The sequence below is a fragment of the Chiloscyllium punctatum genome, chromosome 22, assembly GCF_047496795.1.
Source record: "Chiloscyllium punctatum isolate Juve2018m chromosome 22, sChiPun1.3, whole genome shotgun sequence".
Classification (NCBI taxonomy): Eukaryota; Metazoa; Chordata; class Chondrichthyes; order Orectolobiformes; family Hemiscylliidae; genus Chiloscyllium; species Chiloscyllium punctatum.
Genome location: NC_092760.1, coordinates 38,255,790 through 38,281,426, shown reverse-complemented (window position 1 = coordinate 38,281,426; position 25,637 = coordinate 38,255,790). Strand labels below are relative to the sequence as shown.

The following is a 25,637-nucleotide window of genomic DNA, read 5'->3' as shown; positions in this document are numbered from 1 at the left end:
GAGGGTCTGCAGACAGATTTAGATTGGCTAAGTGAGTGGGTAAGGGGCTGGCAGATGGTGTACAATGTTGATAAATGTGAGATTATCCACTTTGGAAGTAAAAAATAAAGGTCAGCGTATTATTTAAATGGTGACAGATTGCAGCACACTGTTGTGTAGAGGAACTTAGGAGTGCTTGTACATGAGTCGCTAAGAGTTGATTTGCGGGTGCAACAGGTAATCAAGGTGGCAAACAGAATATTGGCTTTCATTGCTATAGGGATTAAATTTAAGGGCAGGGAAGTTCTGCTGCAATTGTGTAAGGTGTTGGTGAGGCTGCACCTGGAGCATTGTGCATAGTTCTGGTTTACGTACTTGGGGAAGGGTACACTGGCTGTGGGGCCAGTGCAGAGGAAATGCACCAGATCGATTCTGGAAATGAAGGGGTTACCCTAAGAGGAGAGTTTGAGCCATCTGGGGTTGTACTCACTAGAATTTAACAGAATGAGGCAGGGGTGAGAAATCTTATATAAAGGAATAGATAAGGTAGAGGCAGAAAAGTTGTTTTCACTGGTGGGTGAGACTAAGGGGACATGGCCTCAAAATTAGGAGATGATGATTTAGGACAAAGATGAGGAGGAAGTATTTTTCCCAGAGAGTAGTGAATCTATAGAATTCTCTGCCCAAGGAAGCGGTAGAGGCAGCTTCATTAAATATATTCAAGACACATTTGGATGGGTTTATGCATGGTATGGGAATTAAGGGTTATGGGGACAATGCAGGTAGGAAGAGTTGAGATGATGGGTGGATCAGTCATAATCTTAATGAATGGCAGAGCAGGCTCAATGGGCCAAATGGCCTACTCCTTCTTCTATTACTATGAAACTATGCAGCCTGTACTGATTACTGGCACTGACAACTGGTCTTGCTGTATCTCAGACTGTGATCAACAGAAAAACTTTAGGGGTCAGTACTATTTTCCTGTCCCTAATTAGCCTTCATGTACTAATTCATAGCGACCTACCTCCTTACTATACCCATGCTTGTGAAGGAGTTATCCTCAAGCTTCACAGAGCCATTATCTCTCTTTATCTCTCTCTTTGTGAACTTCAGCTACTTACTTTACATTCCAGGTAAAATATTCACATTCTAGGCCCAAAATAGATCAATAAATGAGTCTGTGCCTATGCACCTACTGGAAGCATTCCTGGTGAGTCGGACTGAAGCCTCGTAGTAAACTGTACAGTCCTGAGTGAGTTGCATCCATCGAGTTGTTCAGATCACCATCCTTAACTGTGCTGCGTTTGAGAAGACTTGAACACCGGAGAGCTAATTCCAGAGCATCCATCCAACATCGACCTAAGGGGAGATAAAAGAGAAAGTCAGAAACAAACCAAGTAGTAAACACCATATTAAGGCAACAACATGAATCAGAATATACATCAGGCTTTTCAAGTATCAGTCAAGAAGAAACAGAGAAACGTAGATCTGACATAAAACTGGAAGTGGAGATCAAGAATACAACAAGTCTGGTGCTCTGTGGCATAAAGCTACTGTATGTATGCATTGTCTTGGAGTCAAATTTCTGAGACCAATTAGTTCTGCAAAAAACAAAAAGTGTCAACTTTCACATGGACAATGTTTTTAAGCGATTGACACTGTCTGAATAGCACTGTCAATTTTACTTTTGTGCCACCCTCTACATAATATTTCAATTTTATGAGCTGCGTCTTCTTGTGGCCTGTTGTCTTTTATAAGGATGTTTCCTTTGCCAACCTTGATAAGACTGTAAGAGGTGGAGCAGAAATAGGCCATTCAATCCATCCGAGTCTGTGCTGCTATTCGATCATGGCTGATACATTTCTCAACCCCAATCTCCTGCGTTCTCCCTTTAACCTTTGATCCTCTTAATTATCAAGAGCCTATCTTTGTCATAAAACTACTCAATGAGTTGAACTCTACACCCTTCAGCAGTAATGAGTTCCAAAGAGTCACTATCCTCTGGCTGAAGAAATTCCTCATCTCAATTTGAAATGGTCATCCCTTCACTCGGCGGCTGTGCTCTCAGGTCCTTGTCTCTCCTACTAGTGGAATCATTTTCTCCACATCCATTCCATCCAAGTCTCTCAGTATTCTCTAAGTTTCAATGAGATTCCCCCATCAACCTTCTGAACTCTAGTGCAGACAGACACAATATCCTCAACCGCTCCTCAAAACAACAAGCCCTTCATCCCCGGGATCATTCTTGTGAACATCCACTGGACCTCCTGAGGCCAGCACATTCTTCCTTATGACACAGGGCCAAAGCTTCTCACAATAATAATGGTCTTGTTTGTTGGCATCAGTGTTCCAAATCGATACTCACTGTACTCTCTATGCCGGATGACGAATCCACCGTATCTGAGGAGCTTATTCTGGAGTTCAGGTGACAGAAGCTATGAAATGTGTGTTTTCTGACAGTATTATATATCTGCCTTTTCACAAATTTTATGCACCATCTAGTGCTGGTCTTGAATTACAAAATATCATCTTTCTTTACTTCTGAGATATTAGCATCTGATAGTTATATTCTCACTTGCAGAACCTACTTTGCTGATGCTCGAACCCTTTCTTACCAGTTTAAAACGAGCGATATATGTATGATTGTTTCTCAAAAGATCACTTAGTATCTGTTACTCTGGGAGACCACTGCTAGAATTGGAGGGAAAATCTAAAGTTTCTTGTATGTGCCTTTATGTTAACGAACTGCAGTAATTATCATCAGTAAGGAATGATTAATTTTATCTCTGAAAAAAATGAAGGCTAACTTTTAAACAAGACATATGAAAAATGATAGTTATTTCAGCCAAAAGTTATGGGCATAACCTTTACATGATTTCAACTTTTAAGTGAGCATGTTGAGTGTATTTTTTGAGTGCCATTAATGTAATGAAGCCTCCTGAGATGGTCATGAAAATATTGGAAAGCAGAGTCTGTAACCGAGACTGATGATTGGATTTTGGTTCGGATGATCAAAACCTTGGTCAAAGGGGTAGTTTAAGGAGTGTCTTAAAAGGAGGAAATTGAAGTAAAATGGTGGAGAGGTGCAGGTAGGGATTTCTGGCCCAAGCAACTGAATGCATAGTCAATAATGGAGCAGCTAGAATACAGAATATGCAAGAAGCTGGAAGAATCTAATGAGGTTTGTGGGCCTGGTAGAGATTAGAGATGGGGAGGGATGAAGCCATGGAGGTTCGAAAACAGGGATGAGAGTTTCAAAATGAATACACTGCTTGACTAGAAGCCAATGCCAGTCAGGAACATCAGGATTAGTCTGAGTTAGCACATGAGCAGCAAAGTTTTAGATAACTTCAGATTTGCAAAGGATGTGGCTGACCAGCCAGACTGGGTTGGAATAGTTACAAGGAGACACTTTTTTAAAAAAAGGCACAAATGAGGATTTCAACATAAACCAAGGACCAGACATCATTTTAACACAGATGGAAAATAGCTGTCTTAATGATGGCACATGCATCAAGTTCAAAGTTCATCTTGGGGCAAACGTGACATCAGGGTTCTAAGACGACTGGCTTTAGTCTCAGATAGCTGCCAGAAACAGGGCTGGTACCAGAAGCTAGGAAACAGTATTTGCAGTCAGAACTAGAAACAATGGCTTTAGTCTTCACAATATTTAGTTGGATGTAATTTCTATTTATCTCGTAACAAATGTCAGATAAGCCACCTGATAATTTAGGTAACAGCAGAGCCGTCGAGAGGGGATAGTCAGACTTCAGAATAGCTCAGGATGGAAGGTAGGTTCAGGTTAAAACCCTCCCAAATAGTCTCAAAAATTACAAGGATACCCAATTTAAGGAAGGTCACCATGTGTATTTGAACTGGAGGATCAACAAGTGCAATCAACAGAACCTGGGAGAAGCTGCTCCTCTGTTCACAGATTGGCTTTTGCCATGTTGCTGCTGAACTCATCGAATCACAGAGCCCTCCATCCCATCTTTCTTTCTGTTCTTGTCTTCTAACCTTCCTGGGATTGCTTGCTTGGGCACAGGCCATTCTGAGCATTGGTGATCTTTTCCTCACTTGGACTCCATTGCTGGCCAGCTCCAGGATCTTCATGGTGGTCAAATACATAGGAGATGCAGCCTTAATATGCTCAGGGTTGCAACCATTCCACTCTGCACAGTAGATGGTGGATGGAGCCAATGGTGACCTGAAGACTGGCTTTGGAGATGAAGATCTTAACTTCTGGGCTGTGCAGGTATGCTGATGTTATAGCCTTCTGGGAGTCATCACACACCCAACCTTGCATCTATTCCATTGCCAGCAGAGGTTTATTGGGCTTATAAATTACGTCTGGGCCAGATGGCAACTAAATAAATTTGTACCTTGAATCGGCCAGCCTGGATAATTTTAGGATGCTGGGCAGCATCCCAGACTCTGTCTGTCAAATGCAAGAGTCGGCGTCAAAGTCTGTGTGTCTCCTTCTCTCTGCAGTGTGGGATGGGGAAAGATGGTAGAGCAATGTCTTGTGACTTTGTTTACTCAAATTCAGTTCAATAATTTGTTATTTCCTATTAGTGTTGACCCATCCAATACCTTTGCCATCTCCATCCATTTTTTGGAATCACGAGTTCCACATGAGTAGTTTTATTTTCCTGCCAGGAATACGAATTTCATTTAGAATGCAATCTGTGTGTTGTTATTGATGAAGGGGGTGGTGGGGGATAGTGTGGAAATGGGGGTGTATACAATAAGGAAGTAAAACTCTGGACATTATTTTCTGCAATATTTAAGCACGTCCTTTGTGTTAGTATTTACAGTGTCACTGGGAATGAGTACAAGACAAAGCTGCCCATGTTTTTAGCATTGCATCCACCACAATTAACATTCACGCCCTCTACAAAGATTAAAAACAAAAGAACCTCAAGTGGGGAGAAACCAGAATTCACATTTCAAGTCTGGTAATGCCCGATGAGGAGTCACCGGACTCTAATCTTTAACTCTGTTTTCTCCCTTGAGAATGTTCCCAGACCTGCTGAGTTTCTCCAGCAATTTCTGGTTCACTCCCTTCACAGTGGCACTTGATGTTTGCAACGTTTACTATCAAGATGTTCTGCAGGAACTTGCCGAGGCTTCTTCAACAGCAACCTCTGAATCTACTCTCTCTACCACCCAGAATGACAAAGGCTGCAGGCACATAGAACATTAGTATTTGCAAATTCCTCAAGTGATGCGCCACCCTGACTTGGAAATAGATAGTTGTCCCTTCAATTTTCTGCTGCCTTAAAATCCAGGAATTCCCTAACCTCGCTGCACTGTGGGAGTACCTTTTACCATGCAGACTGCATCAGTTCAAGAAAGTGCTCAGAAATTTGGAATGGGCAAAATTTCAGCGATGCAGACACCTTTGGGAATTTTGGATTCAAAAGGAGAAGTAAATGTGTTTTGTTTTCATTTCTACAAAGGTATTTTTTTTAAAAAAAAGGTCAGAAAGTAATTTGGTAAAACGACCTTAAACCATTATTTCTAAGGAGGTGATTTAAGTGCCTTGCAAATACCGGTGATGTTAATTGATAAAGTGTTTACACTGCCAGAAAGACTACACAAAAACAAAATCAGGAGACAGCTAGTTTTGCTTAAATTGAGTACTGCTTAAAAATATAAAACATAGGTACAAAGTTAGCCAGGAGCAGAATTTTTTAGAGCAATAAGACAGTGCTATTTTCTAGGTCTGTAGATTAAGGAGCAAAGATGGCCGTTAGCGGTGTGTTCTTCCTGTTGGATGAGCGAGATAAGGGGTAGTTTCCAGGTTACTGATGATTATGTCTGCAGCAAGTGTGTTTGGTTGCGAATCCTATCAGATCGCATGGATCAGTTGGAGGCAATAAGGAATTTACAGGAGCTAGGTGTGATGAAAGGTGATTGTAGGAAGGGAGAAAAACCACAGATACAGTGAGGTAGATGGTTACCTCCAGGAAAGGGAGGAGAGGGAGGCAGGTAGTGTAGGAGTCTCCTGTGGCCTATCCTCGTCTCTCACAAGTATGCTGTTTTGGAAATTGTAGGGAATGATGGACTCTCAGGGGAATATAGCACAAACAACCAAATTTCTGGTACAGAGACTGGTTCTAATTTAATGACGGGTATTTCAGGTCCCAAGCAATTGATTGAGATAGGAGGATTCTGTAGTCAGAGGCACAGACAAACATATCTGCAGCAGGCAGCGAGAAATCAGAATGTGTGTTGCCTACAAATTCCTCTCCACCTAAACCCTTAACACTATAAAACCCTCTACCATTATCACGTCATTATTCTTATAGATAACTGAGACCTCCTTACAAATTTGTTTCTCAGTTTTTGGGGGTGGGGGTTATAATAAAATCCCAATAAGGTGATCACCCCTTTCTTATTTCTCAGTTCCACCCAAATAACTTCCCTCGATGTATTCCCAGGAATATCCTCCCCAAGTACTGCTGTAACGCTATCCCTGATCAAAAAATGCCACTCCCCTTCCTCTGACCTTATGACTATGTTCAGTTTATCAGTTTCAGGTTTCAGTTTCATCCCAGTAGATAAATCAAGTTTTCTGCTTAGTAGAATAGTTTCACCCTGGCACAAGGGAAAGTTAGTTTTGGAAGTATGCAAGCTGTGAGTGTTGTACAGAAATTTCCACAAAAATCAGCTGAAAAGTGAAAAAGTGAAACTTAGACAATGAGAAATGGAAAGAAGTTGTAAAACTGTTTCAGCAGTCCAAGAGGAAGACTAGAATGAAGGAGTTAAAGAAAGAAATTAAAAAGATTTCTGACATAAGTAATATTTTCATGGGACTAAATATCTTAAATGGATATTCTGGAAAGATGACTAAATCTTTGCTGTTGAAGTTTATGTTTTTTTCAATTTTACTTGCATATGTAGAAAGCTTAATGATGTATTTTCTTTTGTGTAATAAGTTTGTGTTCATGTCTTAAACAAACATTGGTAGCCTCGTGTCATGTTCAATAACTAAACACTACGACAAATCAACCACAAAAATAAACTCATGGTCAATCAACTCTAGTTGCATTCTGACATATAGCTTGACCGACCGGCATCATAAAGTAGGAGCTTGTCTTCGTTGAATTTAAGCTGAATTTAATTGAATTTAAGTGGGATCCATGAATTGTTCATAAAAAGGTACCGAACGTGAAACATAAATGCTACTGTGAAATTTATTGAACAAATTTGAATTTCAAAATGGCTTTGAATGTTGCTAAGACTTTGACAGGTAGAAGACGTAACAGTAAATTGTGTGAAATCTTTGTCAAAGGCCAAACTGAAAGAGTTAGCAGACCAATTGAAGGTAGAAACAAAATGCTGGATCTGATATGGTTGGTACTGTGGAGGAGGATGAAGCTTATTTTAAGATTTATCCAAAAATATGTTTGCTCCATAAAGCTAATTAATGCTGTGACATTGTGCAGTTAACAACCCACCTCTCAATTAACGCATCCCAGTTTTTGTGGAGGCAAAATGTGCAACTGTGGAGTACCTCTCAGAACAGCATGTGATGCTAATGTTTCTTTCTCGAAGCGTAACTTCGAACTCTCATTTCCACCCTACTCTACTGCATACCGTCTAAATTCATTCTCACCATCTCACAGGCAGAAACATGCGAGACATAAGCTCACCATCCGACTCAGAGGCAGCTCGGAAGATCAGGTAACTACTGGGCAGTGGCTGTGTTATTGATCCCACATTCTCACCTTTTGGACCCTGGAAAAGACAGGCCTACAGTTAATATAAGGATGAACCATGTTGCAGAAAGAGAATCAATTGACCTATTTTTCTGTCAGTTGGTCACAAACATCATTTGACCGTCAACGTTTCTTTAGGACAAGCAGGTGGGGGCTAAACCCTCCTCTGACATCTGATATGTTAGAACATGACTATCTTGAAATGAAGCCTTTCTGAAGAGATCCAATTTGACTTTTTTCATGAAGGTGTCACTGGCTAAGCCAAAATTTATTGCTCATCCCTAAATGCCTAGAGGGCAGTAAAGAGGCAACCACAATGTTGTAGCTCTGAAGTCACAGTAAACCAGATGGATTTTACAACAAACAACAGTAGCTACCTGGTTGCCATTCAACTAGTTTTTTTGTTTTATGTTCCTGACTTTTTAAAAAATCAAATTCAAGTTTCACTACCTGTCATGGCAAACATTCACTTGGGGTCCTGGGGAAGGGCTTTTGCCCGAAACGTCGATTTCGCTGCTCATTGGATGCTGCCTGAACTGCTGTGCTCTTCCAGCACCACTAATCCAGTCCTGGGTTACTAACCCATGGACATTACCATCAACACTGATAGTACATTTTATAAAAAAAACGCATGCAGCCAATAGCCATTCAATCTGGGAAAGATGTTAGTCTGACTGCTGGAGATTCTCTTAAAAATGAAATGACTAGTTGTACAGACTGGTTGAACTTCATTCTGGCACATGAATCCAGGACTGTTTATTGTTGGCTTATTTCAGACTACTGATGCCCACCTGGACTTTAATAGCAATACATAAAGTGAAAGTAGTAACATTTCTGCTTCAAGTGGACCCAAATCCAAGCTGTTTCCCCACAACTATTTGCTGAAGCAGTGAAGTAAATAGCTATTTTCGAGCCACAGGCGTGAAGCCTGAGCTTTCTCAGCATCAATGCAGTTTCCCCAGTGTAGCAAGCTGTAAATCTTCCCCAAACTGCAGGAAAGATCCTGTGCTAGAAACTTGAATTTATGATATTTTGGAAAACTAAGCACATATTGTCACTCTGCTGTCAGTACTGGCATGTTTAACTCTTCTTTTCAATGTAAACACGTAGATTCCACAGCAGCGAGAGCCAACACTGTTACACAAGTATTGCAGCATGAGCAAAATAACGCAATTGTGTTCATGTCATGGATCTAATCCCCAAATGAACAGTAAACAATGGATATGTTGGGGTGGGGGGTGGATGTGTGAATGCATCATGCCAGTTATTCTAAGGTGTATTAGACAAGGTGGATACTGCCAATGTTAGATGGTGAAGGCCGAGTTTCAGTTTAAAGGTGTGTATGAGCTTCAGGTCAAAGGCGTGTGAAGTATAGCAATTTAACTACTAGATACTTCAGTCTTTTCAGCAGCACTAAACTGAAAGGAACTAGAATTGTAACAAATTTAAGAATCAAACAATACAGTCCACTTGCTTCCTCTCAGAAAGAAGTATCAATTTAATTCTTTTTTCCTATTCTTTCCCATAAATGATTCAAAACTTTTTTTTTAAGAAATCGTGTACAGGGTTTTAATCTTTTTTTGTTCTACCATTGGCTGATTAGAGGGAGGAAGTAGAGCAGGGAATATCTAACCAGAAACAATGTGTTCTTTTTCCTTTATAACCCATTACTTCTAAAAGCAGATGATGTAACAACTTGACTTCTGCACAATTCACTGACAGGTGTCAAAAACGTCCTGCCCCACTTTCATTTTTAGGACTGCAATATCACAAACCAAGTGGTTACATATAGTCGTAGAAATGCACAGCATGGAAACAGACAGTTCAGTCCAACTCGTCTATGCCGACGAAATATTCTACATTAATCTCGTCTCATTTGCCAACATGAACAGTACTACTATTTACTTTTTTTTCCTCTTACAACACAAGCAAATGCCAATTTACTCCAGCATCCAAAACTGTGGAACCTTTCTATAGGGACTGTAGATTTTTGGGGTTTTAACTAGTTCTGTGGCACTAAAATATCCACTCCTCTGTCCATTCTCTTTCAAGAGAGGCCCTGAATCTGTGGAACACTGGAAAAATACTACCTTTACTGCCCAGATGGATTGATCCAGAGGATGGAATAGTTTGAAACAGAAGCCATCTTTTTTGGAGGGTCTTTCAATGAGCTCGCAGGTGTTGAGAAGGATGGTCCCCACCCACTGGCCATTGTTGGGTGTTTTGTAAATTAGCAGAACACCAGGTTTGAGCACACACCAGAATTTTGTCCAGCTCTTCAAAGTGCCTCGGATCTGCAAATCAAGTTTGTGGGTTAACCAACACAACAAAACTGAGAATATCATTTTGAAGCACGTTCATTAAACAAACAATGCATGGAACTACTGACTGCAGAAGTGGAGCGATTAGTCTGTGTGCACAATACCAAAGGGGCAATGCTGCAAGAGGACTGGCAGTAAATACATATTTGACACTGCCTTCACCTGGTTATTTGACTCAGTTGAAATTAACATACATTTTTCAACGATCAGTTAAGAGTGGCTAATTTTTTATATTACATGAATTGAGTTGCTGCATTGTGCACCAACTTACCCCTTTGTGTGTCTCAGGCCCTGCGGAGATACTAATGAAATGAACTGCAATAAAACAGGCAAAATTCTATGAAAACATTACTCCCACAATGCACGAATGGCCGTGGAGTGGCAGAAGTGTGGGGGCCACAGATGGAGCATTCACATCATGGCCTCTGACAGGTTTTGTGCACTTAAGAACAAGGGACTAGGAATTGGCCATGCAGCCTGCAAAATTCAACTTAAATTTTGTTGATCAAGCTCCTGTGGGTCATTACATCAAAAGCTGTCTCAAATTCCCAATCACTACATCCAGTGATTGCAATTGTCTGCCAGATTAAACTTTTGTCTTGGATTCGCACAACCACAACTTGGGTAGCCTACCTTCAGCCAATCCTCCATCACAACCACAGAAGGATCCTTCAAAGCACTGAGCATCTCCTTGCTGGCTCTTTTCTTCTCCTGTCTGTAATTTTTCTTCTGGACCTATTTAACATACAGAACCCACCATTGTTGGTGAATGAAACAATTAATCTCAAGGAACACCTTGGAATAGACTCAGTAGGAGAGTCAATGGGGAACTTTTCACCAATAAATATTGTAAATAAGACTGAAGAAACACATTAAGCCATTAATTTAGACTTTTCCATTAATAAAAATACCATCTCAGTTTTAAAGGAAGGTTTTGCACTGATATTGTATGTTTAATTTTTTCAGAAGGTTCCAAGGCACCTTTTGCCCAATAAATGGAAATACAGCAGACAATTTGCAAGGCCAACTAACGACATGAAAGACTGGTCAAGAGAGAAGTATTGCTTCGGTCATACGATAGAAGTATCACACAATTCCTACAGTGTGGAAGCAGGCAATTTTGCCCACACCAACCCTCAAAGAGCTACCCCTCTACTCTATTCCTGTAACCCTGCATTTAGCATGGCCAATCCACCTACACCTAACCTGCACATCTTTGGACTGTGGAAGGAAACCGGAGCATCCAGAGGAAACCCATGCAGAGAAAACATGCAAGCTCCACACAGACAATCCCAAGACTGGAACCAAACCCAGTCCCTGGTGCTGAGGCAACAGTGCTAACCAATGAGCCAATGTGCTGCCCATGTAAGCTGTACCATGATCTTTGAGGAGTGCAATGGGATATTCGTGAATTTTACCTGAACAACTTTCTGTAGAAAGAAACATGAGCTGAATGGGCTGAAAAGCCTTTCCCATCTACACTTCTATGCTCTGTCAGGGAATGGTACTAAAATAAATGCACAAAATTCAATACATGTTTTAGCAAGGGATTTGGGAACCTAAACCTCATCAGAATTTAGAGTTGACCTGCCGCTGAACCTAATACATGACTTCTTTGTGGAGCTGCTGTCAGAAACTGATTGCTTTGAAACAAAGTCAAATCACCTCAAACTAGGAAACAGCAGAGCAAGTTACACAGGGCTAGTCTTTAGGTCTTACATTATCACTTCGAGACACATACCTTCAAAGATTCTTTCTTGGTGAGTTTAGAGATGTGGGATACACAGTCTTTGTTATAGCCGTTGTACAACTTTGAATCAGACTGAAAGAAAAGAGAGAGAGACGAGGTTAATGCTGGGACCTGGACATTACAGCGATATCTAATCAGGATAGTTTTTGATTTGGCTAGTGCATATGACAATCAAGCTTTTCATTCACAGCACATGGCCATATTAACAAGGTCAGTATTTACTGCCCATCGCGATATGCTCTTTAGCTGGTGGTAGCTATTCAATTTAAGAAGCAGTCAATTGTGTAGTGTATACACTCCCTTAGTGTCATTAGGTCAGGATTCCCAAGGTATAATTCGAGTTACAATTGGAGAATATAGATATATTTCCAAGAGCTGCACATATCCTTCTGGTGGCAGAGACGGTAGAAGGCTGTAGAGCTTCAAGCAGAATGTTTACAAAAGCCATGGGAAGTGTTGCAGTTCATCTTGTAGAAGGTACATACTGTTGATATGGTGGTAAAAGGATTCAGTATTTAAGGTGGTGCATTTAGTGTTATGGAAAGGGTAAATAGGCAAAGTCTTTTCCCTGGGGTCAGGGGGTCCAGAACTAGAGGACATAGTTTAGGGCGAGAGGGGAAGATATAAGAGACACCTAAGGGGGCAACTTTTTCCACACAGAGGGTGGTACGGGTATGGAATGAGCTGCCAGAGGATGTGATGGAGGCTGGTACAACTGCAACATTTAAGAGGCATTTGGATGGGTATATGAATAGGAAGGTTTTGGAGGGACATGGGCCGGGTGCTGGCAGGTGGGACTAGATTGGGCTGGGATATCTGGTCGGCATGGATGGGTTGGACTGAAGGATCTGTTTCCATGCTGTACATCTCTATGACTCTAAATGTCACTAATCTGTCCAAGCCTGAATGTGACCGGGGATATGGATTGCTTTATTATTATCTGAGGAGTTACAAATGGAACCAAATATCATGGGAAAGTCAAGGGCGAAGCAGCTGAAGATCTTTGGGTCTAGGTCTGATATAAGGCCCTCCAATAGTCACAAATATCTTGTTTTTGTGCTAAGTATGACTCCTACCAGTGCAGAGATTTCTCATTCATTGAGTAAAATTAAAAAACAATGGCAGTCTTGATGCCATACTCTGTAAAATGCTGACTTGATACTAAAGACACTCTTCTCACTCCCCCTCTGGAATTTAAAGCATTTTTCCAAGTTTGGGCTGAGGCTGGAATAAGACTTGGAGCCAGGTGGTCCTAGTTTAAGCCAAACTGAGCACGTTATTGCTCAGTACCACTTGATAGCACTGTCAATGAGCCCTTCCATCACTTAGCTAATGATTGAAAATCGGCTGATGAGATATCAATTGAACAGACCAGCTTCGTCCTGCCTTTTGTGGACAAAGAATAACTAGGCTCTTTGTTCAAGGGACTCTGTCTTATAACGAGTGGCACAAGTTGGCTAGTGGTGTGGCAAGTTCTGCTGCACAAATGTTTAGCATTACAGTTAATATATCATCATCAGGTCATGAAACTTGTTGCATCCAATGTGCTCAGCCTGGTTGTGATATCATGCAGACTTAATCAATTTGTCTGCAGGCTGGCACTTGAAGATCTGGAGCAAAAGGAGATCAGTTGATGTCTGCATGCTTTATTTTCTCACTCATTATTTATGTTTAAACTTGGCCAGTGATCACAGCAGGATATAACAGCCTTTCACATTTACCAGATGTTAGATTGCAATCTTAAGCAGAAATCCTCACTGTTTGTCTTCCTAACGCAGAGATAATTTTCACAGTCACTCAAGTTGAACAACAATAAATCTTGGACCAAGGAACAAGCCAGGGATTTTATTGCTCTACAACCCACATGTGCTACTATTTGCTGAAAAACTGATTGATCTTACAATTTTACTCATTTATTTTCAGTGAAGCAGCACCAATGCTTCATTCAAATTTTTAATGAGGTTCTGATCAGCTCTGTGTTATATTTGTGATGGGTTTAAAACAAATAAGATCAACGGCAGATCAATCATGGAAGTGAAATCATGATTTTTTTTCATGGGAATTACTGGAGTTTCATTAACATGCAAGCCGTCATCTGTAAAATATAAAATCAAGCTCTTAACGCCATCATAACATCTTCCAGACAGAGTTGTTACTCCTCAGCTTAATTTCCTTCAGTTCTCAATGGTCTCCAGGTCTCTGTTATTGTGACCATTGCTTTCTCCATACCAGATAGGAAGAAACAATGTCAGAGAGGATAGCTCAAGTGGCTGCAGGGAGGGAGAAGGTTTTGCCAATATTCTGTACTGCAGAGCAGGCATGATGGGCTGAATAGCCTCCTTCTATGCCTGTTATAGTTCTCAGCACTTGCCGGCAGTGACTAACCTGAATCTGAAATGTCCTTATGGCGTCCTACAATGTGTGAAAACAGAGTACTTGACACAGGAATTTCTACTCTATTAAACGCTTCTGCACAGTTGCTCTGGCTAGTTTTTGGGAGGGGAGGGATGTGCTCCAAGAAGAAATATGGTTGATTTGGACCCAGTCCAGAATGTTTAGTTTATGCTGTCCTTGCCTTTTAAGGCTGGAGGTTATTCCCACTCAATGTATAGGGTAATGGTAGACAGAAACACCAGAATCCTACCTTACTGCTAGAGATGGGCGTTGAAGTGACTTCATCAGTAAGAGCCGAAAATCCATTCTTTTCCATTTCAGAGTCTGTAGTAAATGAGGAAAGAAGAAGGAGCATTACCCTGGATAAAGGATGATGGATTATGAACTTATGCTAAAATGGCAGCACAATAGCTGATAAAGCCCCACCCAAGATTGGTTCGGTGCTTTCATGGTGAAAGCAGACTGGAACACTGTCCTACACAAATTTGTTGAGAGGGTCTTAGTACTTATAGAGTCATCGAGATGTACAGCATGGAAACAGACCCTTCGGTCCAACCCGTCCATGCCCATCAGATATCCAAGCTAAATATTTTTAATTAACCTGTTCAGATGAGCAGGTGGAACTTGAACCCAGGCCTCCTAGCCTAGAAGCCAGGATAGGACTGCACCACCGAGTCCAAGCACCTGGGGTCTACACTGATGGTATGCAGAATGGCTTTTAAATGTACTTTCCATGCTTAACCCCAACATGACATAGCCCACAGTCTTCACCCTCCCTCCCCCTCTTCCCAAACCGACAGCTTGACTTAACCTAAACACATCCACTTACCTAATACTCTAACCCATCACCACCTCGCATCAACCCCTTAGTAATTTACCCACCTGGTACCCTAACCCCAAAACTTACCTCACATACTTTCCTTTGTACAAGGGTTATCAAAGTTGCTGGATATTTATATGGCACTTAAAAGGGGCACGAGTTTGACAACAGTCTTCTACTGGCTCTGATGTTTCCTGGACAGGACTCCACCTGTCCAGGAACTATGAGAGGAGAAGTCAACTAAAATGCAAGTATTTTTGTTGTGTCTGATTGTGGTCAGAAATCCTGTTTCCAATTTTGGGGCGGGGGGGGCGAAACGGTGGCTCAATGGGTAACATTGCTGCCTCAAGCTGCCAGGGACCTGTTTGATTCCAGCCTCTGACAACTGTATGTGTGGAGTTTGCACATTCTCCCAGTGTCTGCATGAGATTTCCCCTGGGTGGTCCGAGCTCCCCCCACAGTCCAAAGATGTGCAGGTTAGGTGGATTGACCAAGGGGAAATGCAGAGTAATAGGGTTAGGGTAGGCGGATGGTTATGGACAGGATGTTCTTCAGAAGGTTGGTGTGGACTTGACGAGCTGAATGGCCTGCTTCTGCACCGTAGGGGTTCGATAATAGTGTTCCTGACCCTGATTGGAATTTCTGGGCCATTGTCACAAGAAATTTCTAGGAGAGTAACTTTGTTAATGTATCATTAATTTAAATGAAACTTGATCGATTTTTCATTCAAGATGAATTTGAAAATGGCAAACCTTTGCAATTAATCGATAATCAGCTCCCTGTAACTCAAGAAATGCCCTTCATTCATCTCTGAATGGATGTCACCTGCTTAAATAAACAGCTTTTCACTTCATCACATCCAGATTTCTATTCATGCTGGGCAATGCAATGACAATGACACTCTGCCCCATTGTAATATTGTATTGATATAGTCACAGCATCGAGTCTGCTAAACCACATCTCAGGCTGACTTTACAAAGTGAGATACCACAACAGCAATGACATTTAAAATTCACTCAACTAAAAATACCCTGCAGAGTGACAGGGTATTTATGTCCAACCACACAATAAGTTACATGGTAAGTGCAGGTGGCCTAGTACCCTGGGCTGGTCAGACTTGGACACTCAAAACTTGGTCTACATGCAGTTACCATAGAGACTGGAATGTTTGCAGTGGGTAAGACATTTAGGGTGTGTGTTCATTATAGCCACATTGGAAAGCACATGCTCTATTAATAAATTGGTGTGAATAGTAAATTGCTTCCAGGACCATGAGAAAAGCACATCAAATAATGCCTGGAGACACATCAACTCGGGTTCAGAGTAGGTAGGTCACCTTCCAGTACGTGTGGCTTTAACAGTGCTTAACCACAAATTTCTGTTTTGACACAGCATCCTGATCATGTGAATGGGCTGACTTTGTGTCCTACAAATGTAAGAGCCTTTTAAAACTGCAAGTTGTAAGCCTGGGCAGTGAAGGTTTACAGACTATTTACCTACTGGGGAACTACATACGAATGCAATTCTATCCTTACAAGAGAGGCACACTCTCACTTTCCGCATGATCAACAAGAGTGGGATCCATGACTGAACCTTCCCCTCCCTAACCCTGTAACTCAGAGATTAATGTTGTGGTCCTACTGCTGTTCTGTGAACTCAGTATTAAATAAGAATCAAACTAGAGAATCTCTGGTATGTATTGCTCAGTACCATGTTACCTTCATCAGAGGGGTGGGGAATTCACTCAGCATTTAATATGGACTGTCCAGTCAGATCAGCATAAGGAGACTTGGTGAGCTCAGCTCTTAGTTGGTATTCAATCATAGAGAACCTAAGCCATTAAGTGTATTTCAAAAATACCATTTATTGCAAGAATAGAAGTCGCACCAGGACAGCATTTGTTTTATGTGCAATATACGACAGCATTTGCCTGCTGCCGTTTTGCACTATTTTCTCTGCACAGTTATCAGAATTTGGTGGAATAAATCTTAAAGTAGATCAAATTCAACAAACCTGGGGTCAAAGGACAAATCCCATTGTAACCTCCAAAAGAAGAGTTTCGGGTCAACTTGCGAGGGTCGATTTTCTGTGGTGTTGCCAATCCAGTACAGAGTGAAAACCTGCGCCGTAACACATGATCCTCCTTCACCGCATGAGTTTTCTATAGAATACAGCAAAGTACTAAATGAATCCCAACTGGAAAGCATACTTACAAGGACCTAAAATGCTCTTTCCAGAACACTGCAAATTAATTCCAAGAATTCTTTCCCAATTAAGCCTCTCCCTTATTCCTGAATGAGTAAGTTTTCATGAAGGGGCAGTTATGCAACTAATAGCTGCACACCAGAAACCAATCTACACGACCAACCATAGAATCTCTACAGTGTGGAAGCAGGCCAATCAGCCCATTGAGTCCACACCAGCCCTCCGAACAGCATCCAAACCAGACCCATCCGCCCTACCCTATCCTGTAACCCTGCATTTCCCATGGCTAACCCAATTAACCTACACATCCATGGACACGATGGGCAATTTACCATAGCACATCTTTGGACTGTGGGAGGGAATCCACGGAGACATGGGGAGAATGTGCAAACCCCACACAGTTGTCAGATGGTGGAATCAAGCCCAGGACCCTGGTGTTGTGAGACAACAGTGCTAACCATTAAGCCACCTGTGAGCTTAGATATTGCCATTTCAAACACCAATATTCACTCATGCAGAGTCTCCAAACAGGCTTTCTGGGGATGAGTAACACACAACAAGGGTTGCACTAGATCTTCATTAATACAGTCCTGCTCCATGATTAGCTGCAGAATTGACAAACGCCCAACTCTCCTCCACAGCCCATAAGAAACATGGCTGCCAAGCAAAGAACACATCCGGGCAGGGAACTTGAAATTTGTGCTGAGAAAACTGCACAGTGCACCAGAGTTGGGTACACCTGCAAATATCCAAGAGGAAATATCAACCTGGATATTTCTATCCATTGATGGAAGATGGGAAAAATATTTGGCTGTAACAGGCTGCTCCTTTATTGAGCTATTTTAGGTGTTGGAGGGGATTTCCTCAAATTCCAGGATATGCTGTTGCATTGTTTTGGAGCTTCAGAGACAAAGAAAGTCAAAACAATGGCACTTTTAAAAGGGAGAGGAACAGACATAGTCAGCTCAGTGCAGGAGAGACACAGAAAGAAAACCACACTACTGACTGACACAGCAGTGAACCTGTGCAGTTACTGCCTTTGCTATTGAATTCATGTATCGCTAGACATCGGAGTGCGTCTGGGAAAATGAACAAATAGTGAAATTCACAACTAACCTTGGAGGAACCTGTTTGGGAGAAGTCACAGTACAGAAACAGATAAGTGAATAGTTTTAAATATGGCCTTGCTGTAAGTCTGCAGTAGTGAGTAGAGTGTGTTCTTGTTTGATTATATGTCTTATTGAGCAAAGTCTCTTGATAAAACTTAAAAAATATAAGCCATGAGTATTAAGTTAGCCTACAGCAGTTTTTTGCAGAGGAATAAGACTGTTATTTTCTGGGTCTGCAGATTGGAAGAAACAAAAATGACCCTTAGTAGAGTGATATGCTTTTCTTGTCAGATGTGGGAGTTCAGAGAGAGTTTACGGGTTACTGAGGATTATATCTGCAATAAATGCTGTTGGTTGCAAATCCTATCGGATTGGATGGATTGGTTGGAGTGAAAGTTAGATGCAATGACGAATTTACAAGAGCAGGGTGACGTGATGGACGGCAGCTATAGGAAAGGAGAAACGCTGCAGATACAGTCACATAGATGGGTGAACTCAGGAAAGATAGAGAGGTAGGCAGCTAGAGCAGTAATCTTCTGTGGTTATCCCCATTTCACATAAGTATGTTGTTTTGGAAAAGGTAGGGGGTGATGGACTCTCAGGGGGATGTAGCACAAACAGCCAAGTTTCTGGTATTGAGACCAGCAAAGAGGGGTACATCGGGTTCCGAGAGATCTAGTTTGAGTCACAAAAAGATGTTTCTGCGGCCAGCAGCGAAAAATCAGAGTGTTGTGTTGCCTCCCTGGTGCCAGGATCAAGGATGTCTCAGAGGGTGCAGAATATTCTCAAGGGGGAAGAGGGCCCAGCAGGAGGCTATTGTACACATTGGAACCAATGACATGAGAAGAGAAAAGGATGAGATTCTGAAGGGACAACATAGAGAGAGTTGGGCAGGAATTTAAAAAAAGGAGGTCCTCGAACATAGTAATATCTGGATTACTCCAGGTGTTACGAGCTAGAGAGTGTAGGAATAGGAGGATAGAGCAGATGAATGCATGGCTGAGGAGCTGGTGTATGGGAGAAGGACTCACATTTTTGGATCATTGGAAGCTCTTCTGGGACAGAAGTGACCTGTACAAGGATGGATTGCACCTGAATTGGAAGGGGACGAATATACTTGTAGGGAAATTTGCTAGAGGTGCTTGGTGGGGCGGGGGGGGGGGGGGGGGGGGGGGGGGTTGGGAATTGAGGGAAGTTATTTGGGTGGAACTGAGAAAGGGATGATCACCTTATTGGGATTATATTAAAGACCCCCCCAATAGTCAGAGGGCAATTGAGAAACAAAATTTGTAAGGAGATCTCAGTTATCTGTAAGAATAATAAAGGTGGTTATGGTAGGGGATTTTAACTTTCCAAACATAGACTGGGACTGCCATAGTGTTAAGGGTTTAGATGGAGAGGAATTTGTTAAGCATGCACAAGAAAATTTTCTGATTCAGTATGTGGATGCACCCAGTAGAGAAGGTAAAAAAATTTGACCTACTCTTGGGAAATAAGGGAGGGCAGGTGACTGAGGTTAGTGGGGGAGCACTTTGGGGCCAGCGACCATAATTCTATCAGTTTTAAAATAGTGATGGAAAAGGATAGACCAGATCTAAAAGCTGAAGTTCTAAATTGGAGAAAGGTCAATTTTGATGGTATCAGGCAAGAACTTTCAAAAGCTGATTGGAGGCAGATGTTCGCAGATAAAAGGGACGGCTGGAAAATGGGAAGCCTTCAAAAAATGAGATAACTGAGAGTCCAGAGACAATATATTCCTGTTAGGGTGAAAAGGAAAGGCTGGTAGGTATAGGGAATACTGGATGACTAAAGAAATTGAGGGCATGGGTAAGAAAATAAAAGGAAGCATATGTAATGTATACTCAGGATAGATTGAGAGAATCCTTGGAAGAGTATAAAGGCAGTAGGAGTATACTTAAGAGGGAAATAATAAAGAGCAAAAACGGGACACGCGATAGCTTTGGCAAATAGAGTTAAGGAGAATCCAAAGGGTTTTTACAAATACATCAAGGACAAAAGGGTAACTAGGAAGAGAATTGGGCCCCTCAAAGATCAACAAGGCAACATTTGTGTGGAGCCGCAAGAGATGGGGGAGATACTAAACGAGTATTTTGCATTGGTGTTTACTGTGGAAAAGGACATGGAAGATATAGACTGTAGGGAAATAGATGGTGACATCTTGCAAAATGTCCACATTACAGAGGAGGAAGTGCTGAACGTTTTGAAACGGGTAAAGGTGGATAAATCCCCAGGACCTGATCAGGTGTACCCTAGATCTCTGTGGGAAGCTAGAGAAGCGATTGCTGGGCCTCTTGCTGAGATATTTGTATCATTGATAGTCACAGGTGAGGTGCCAGAAGACTGGAGATTGACAACGTGAAGCCGCTATTTAAGAAAGGTGGTAAGGACAAGCCAGGGAACTATACACCGGCGAGCCTGACGTTAGTGGTGGGCAAGTTGTTGGAGGGAATCCTGAGGGACAGAATGTACATGTATTTGGAAAGGCAAGGACTGATTAGGGATAGTCAACATGGCTTTGTGCGTGGGAAATCATGTCTCACAAATTTGAGAGTTTTTTGAAGAAGTAACAGAGGATTGATGAGGGCAGAGTGTTGGACGTGATCTGTATGGACTTCAGTCAGGTGTTCGACAAGGTTCCCCCATGGGAGACTGGTAAGCAAGATTAGATCTCATGGAATACAGGGAGAACTAACCATTTAGATACAGAACTAGCTCAAAAGGTAGAAGACGGATGGTGGTGGTAGAGTGTTGTTTTTCAGACTGGAGGCCTATGACCAGTGGAGTGCCACAAGGATCGGTGCTGGGTCCACTATTCATCATTTTTATATAAGATCTGGATGTAAGCATAAGAGATATATAGTTAGTACGTTTGCAGATGACACCAATATTGGAAGTGTAGTGGACAGCAAAGAAGGTTACCTCGGATTACAATGGGATCTGGACCAGATGGGCCAATGGGCTGAGGAGTGACAGATGGAGTTTAATTTAGATAAATGCAAGGTGCTGCATTTTGGGACAGCAAATCTTAGCAGGACTTATACACTTATTGGTAAGATCCTAGGGAGTGTTGCTGAACAAAGACACCTTGGAGTGCAGGTACATAGCTCCTGAAAGTAGAGCCACAGATAGATAGGACAGTGAAGGCAGTGTTTGGTATACTTTCCTTTACTGGTCAGAGTACCGAGTACAGGAGTTGGGATGTCATGTTGCGGCTGTAGAAGACATTGGTTAGACCACTGTTGGAATATTGCGTGCAATTCTGGTATCCTTCCTATCGGAAAGATGTTGTGAAATCTGAAAGGGTTCAGAAAAGATTTATAAGGATGTTGCCAGGTTTGGAGGATTTAAGCTATAGGGAGAGGCTGAACAGGCTGGGGCTGTTTTCCTTGGAGTGTTGGAGGCTGAGGTTTTATAAAATCATGAGGGGCATAGATAGGATAAATAGACAAGGTCTTTTCCCTGGGGTGGGGGAGTTCAGAACTAGAAGGCATAGGTTTAGGATGAGTGGGGAAAGATATAAAAGAGACTTTTTCACACAGAAAAGGTTGCAAGGATCAGTCCAGCAACTGCAGACTGGTTTAAATTTGGGGGTGGGGAAATTTCTAGCCAGAATTATTTAGAGAGAATGAATATTCTTGCAGTAAATTGTGAATTGATTCAGAAGGATTAGCATGGATCTGTTAAGGGGAAATCATATTGAACTAACTTGCTAGCATGTTTTGAGGAGTTAATAAAGAGGGCTGAGGAGGGGAAGGATGTTGATATGGTGCACGTAGACTTCCAAACGCATTCAACACAATACCACACACCAGCTTTGTAAGGAAATATATAGGTCATGGAATAAAAAGGGACAGTAGGCACATAGTACCAGCTGAGGGGTATGAAACAGAGAGATAATGGATATTTTTCAGTCTGGAAGATATTTTATAGTGGTGTTTCCAGGGTTCAGTATTGGGGCCTTGCTTTTCCTGATATGCAGAAGTGATCTGGATCTTGTGGATTATTTCAAAGTTTGTGGAGAACAGAAAACTTGGGAGGATTGTAAACCGTGGGTAGGATAATATAAAACTTCAAAAAGGTATTAAGGGAACAGATGCATAGAAGACAGGTAAAATTCAATACAGAGAAGTGTGAGGCAATGCACTGTGGCATACAGTATAAACTAAAAGGGTACATGAGCAGAGTGATCTGGATGTGTATGTATATAAGTCATTAAAGGTTGTAGGACTGGTACAGAGAGCTGTTAATGAAGCAAACAATATTCCAGACTTCATTAATGGGGGCAGAATACAAGAGCAAGGAAATTTCAATAAATGTACAAGTTTGAAGTTAGATCCCAGTTGCATTACTGTGTGCAGTTCTGGGCACTAAACTAAAGGAAGAAGAAAAGGTTAAGGGGTGATTTGGTATAAGTTTTCAAAATCACGACCTGTCTGGACAGAGTGGATAGTGAGCAAGTGTTCCCACTTGTAAATGGATGGAGAACCAGATGACATGATTTGCAAAATCTGCAAACGTCAAATGAGAAATATCATTTCAAAACAGTGAGTAGTTATGATGTGGCACATAGTGCCTGGAAGCTTGGTGAAAGTAGGTTCAATCGAGACATTTGAGAAGGCACTGAATGATTGTTTAACTAGAAAAACTGTGCACAATTACAAAGGCAGGAGATTGGTACAAAGTTAAAATACTCAAGGCCTTCTTCTGCACTGGAGCAGGTGTGATTCTTCATTTCAAACAGAGCTCAACAGCATCAGTATTTTGTTTGTAACCAGAATGCAACTGGCAATTTGGTTCTCAGCAGGGACACTGTACCCTAATTTCTGTCACTTTTTGCTGGTATTCACTGCTCCTGCTTGTAAAACACCTCTTGATAGGCTCATCTACATGATGGTTGCTGCATAAATGCAACTAGGCAACTATCAGAAAAAAAGCTCTATGTAAATCCACACTCTCAAACAGTTTACAATTGCAACAGACAACCTGAGGTGTGAGGGAATAGCTTTAGCTAGCAGGGCCAAATGGATGATTTTGCCTGCTCACCTCCTGATAGCCACACCTTAGATGGCAGTGTGCATCAAATTCAGTTAATTCTAGCTGACAAACCAGCATCAGGTACGCTAGTAAAGTCTCCAAGTCCTCGTAACATCCCACATGTTGATCTTAAGAATTATGCATTGAAGTTAGTTCTTCCCTCTGCAAGCTATTACTGCGTACCCATGACATGGCATCTATTCAGCAAAGTGGGAGGTTGCTCCAACATGACCTACCCATAAACAATAGAATGAATCTGCCAATACCAGCTGTCAACATCCTTGCCATTCACCCAGTGAAGTGAGACATGTTTTTATGAATGAAGTCACATCTCAACAATCAATTACAGCAACTTGAAATCAAGGATTTGTACATTGTGACTGTTTTCCTGGTCAGTCAGACAAAGGTGATGCTACATCTGAAGGAAACCATTAAACTATAATAGATGACCCAAATACGTATGCCAAACATCATGTTGGCTATTTCATTCTATCCCATGGCACATACACTAACAACTGGAGCACTGACTTTGCATACTTATACTCCAGCATGACATCTTAAACTGCAATTTATAAACAAAACTCTTGCCACATGTGCATTGTTAAAAGGTTTCATATAAAACAATTGTAACCTCACTCTCTGCCGTACTGTTTTTCTCTGACTATGCACGCGCTCCCTGAATTTAAATCTGAAAATTACTATGTTCTCCTGATAAGATGACAAAAGTCAAATCAACAGTCCAGAACCAAAGCAAATATTGGAAATTTCCAGCTCTTGTAAATAATGATATCCAAGTCATCTTCTCCGTGTGTAAGGAGGAAGTAGGTGAGGACTAAGTGTTTAGATTTGGCCAGCAAATAAAAACGGGGTGGGGGGGGGAGAAGAGCTATTTAAGCCTGACAACTACAGCCATTTACTTGCCAGGCGGGTTACCAAATTTCACCACGACAGAACAAGGGCAACATTATCAGTTCTGCTTTAATATTTGTTCTACTGAAGCCAAAGAGCAAATGAAACTGAAGGGACCTCCCTTTGGTTTTAAGAAGCAGTCTCTCGGCTCTTGGTTTAAATTTAGATATTTTCTGACAGCTCACCAAAACTGTTTGGCAGTTACCTTTAGCTGTATTATAATTCCAGTTTTACAAGTCAGAAGTCCTTGAGCTAGTGACAGAGGAATGACATTGGCAGGAATATCCAGAGAAGCCCACAATAGCATCAAATTTGAGCTTCCTACTCTGATGGAGACTAACAACAAATAGGGAAATGGGGATTTAAATGATTGCACAGAGATCAAATTACATTAAATATATTTAGTCTTTGTAAATGACAATTTGAATAAATTGAAACTCGCAGAGTAAATGAAAATTCAATTTTCTGTCACTAGAGGGGGTTGTAAATCACCAGTTTAGTGACAGATAAAGAAAAATTTTACAGCCTAGAGTCATACAGACGTACAGCACGGAAACAGGCCCTTCAGTTCAACTCGTCCATGCCGACTTGGTATCCTAAAAATCAAATCAAATCAAATCAAATCAATCTAGTCCCATTTGCCTTTGAAGTGTTGTAAATGTACTAGTCTCCACTGCTTCCTCTGCCAGCTCATTCCATACATGCATCACGCTGAGAGAGCAAAGGTTGCCCTTTTAGTCTCTTCTAAACCCTTTTCCACTCACCTTAAATCTATGCCCTCAAGTTCTGGACTCTCCCACCCAAGGGAAAAGACCTTGTCCATTTACACTATCCATGCCCCTCATGTTTTATAAACTTCTATAAAGGTCATTCCTCAGCCTCCAATGCTCCAGGGATGAACAGCACCAGCCTATTCAGCGTTTCCTTATAGTCAAACCCTCCAACCCTGGCAACATCCGTGTAAATCTTTTCTGAACCTTTTCAAGTTTCACTACATCCTTCCAGTAGCAGGGAGACCAGAATTGCACATAATATTCCAAAAGTGGCCTAACCAACATCCTGTACAGCTGCAACACTGCCTCCCAACTCCTATACTCAATGCTCTGACCAATAAAGCAAAGTATACCAAGCACTTCTTCACTATCTTATTTACCTGTGACTCTACTTTCAAGGAGCTATGAACCTGCACTCCAAGGCCTCTTTGTTACACAACACTCCCCAGGACCCTACAATTAAATGGATAAGTCCTGCTCGGATTTGCCTTTCCAAAATGCAGCACCTCACATTTATCTAAATTCAACTCCATCTGCCCCTCCTCGGCTCATAGGCCCATCTGATCAAGATCCCATTGTAATGTGATGTAACCTT

At 41.6% G+C, this 25,637-nt stretch overlaps 1 protein-coding gene across 4 annotated transcripts in view; it reads right to left on the bottom strand.

The window, feature by feature from the left end:
• The window catches only part of LOC140493522 (oxysterol-binding protein-related protein 8-like), a 151,717-nt gene that overhangs the window by 55,693 nt on the left and 70,387 nt on the right, over positions 1–25,637 (bottom strand). For 3 of the 4 annotated variants that reach the window (XM_072592049.1, XM_072592048.1, XM_072592050.1), the window contains 7 exons: positions 17,005–17,152; positions 14,422–14,495; positions 11,769–11,849; positions 10,661–10,762; positions 9,797–10,000; positions 7,641–7,725; positions 1,176–1,338 (listed from right to left, as the gene is read on the bottom strand). In XM_072592049.1, coding sequence (XP_072448150.1) covers positions 1,176–1,338; positions 7,641–7,725; positions 9,797–10,000; positions 10,661–10,762; positions 11,769–11,849; positions 14,422–14,495; positions 17,005–17,152 — 857 coding nt within the window. The remainder of the gene's footprint in view (positions 1–1,175; positions 1,339–7,640; positions 7,726–9,796; positions 10,001–10,660; positions 10,763–11,768; positions 11,850–14,421; positions 14,496–17,004; positions 17,153–25,637) is intronic. The other variant, XM_072592051.1, reaches the window with a different exon arrangement.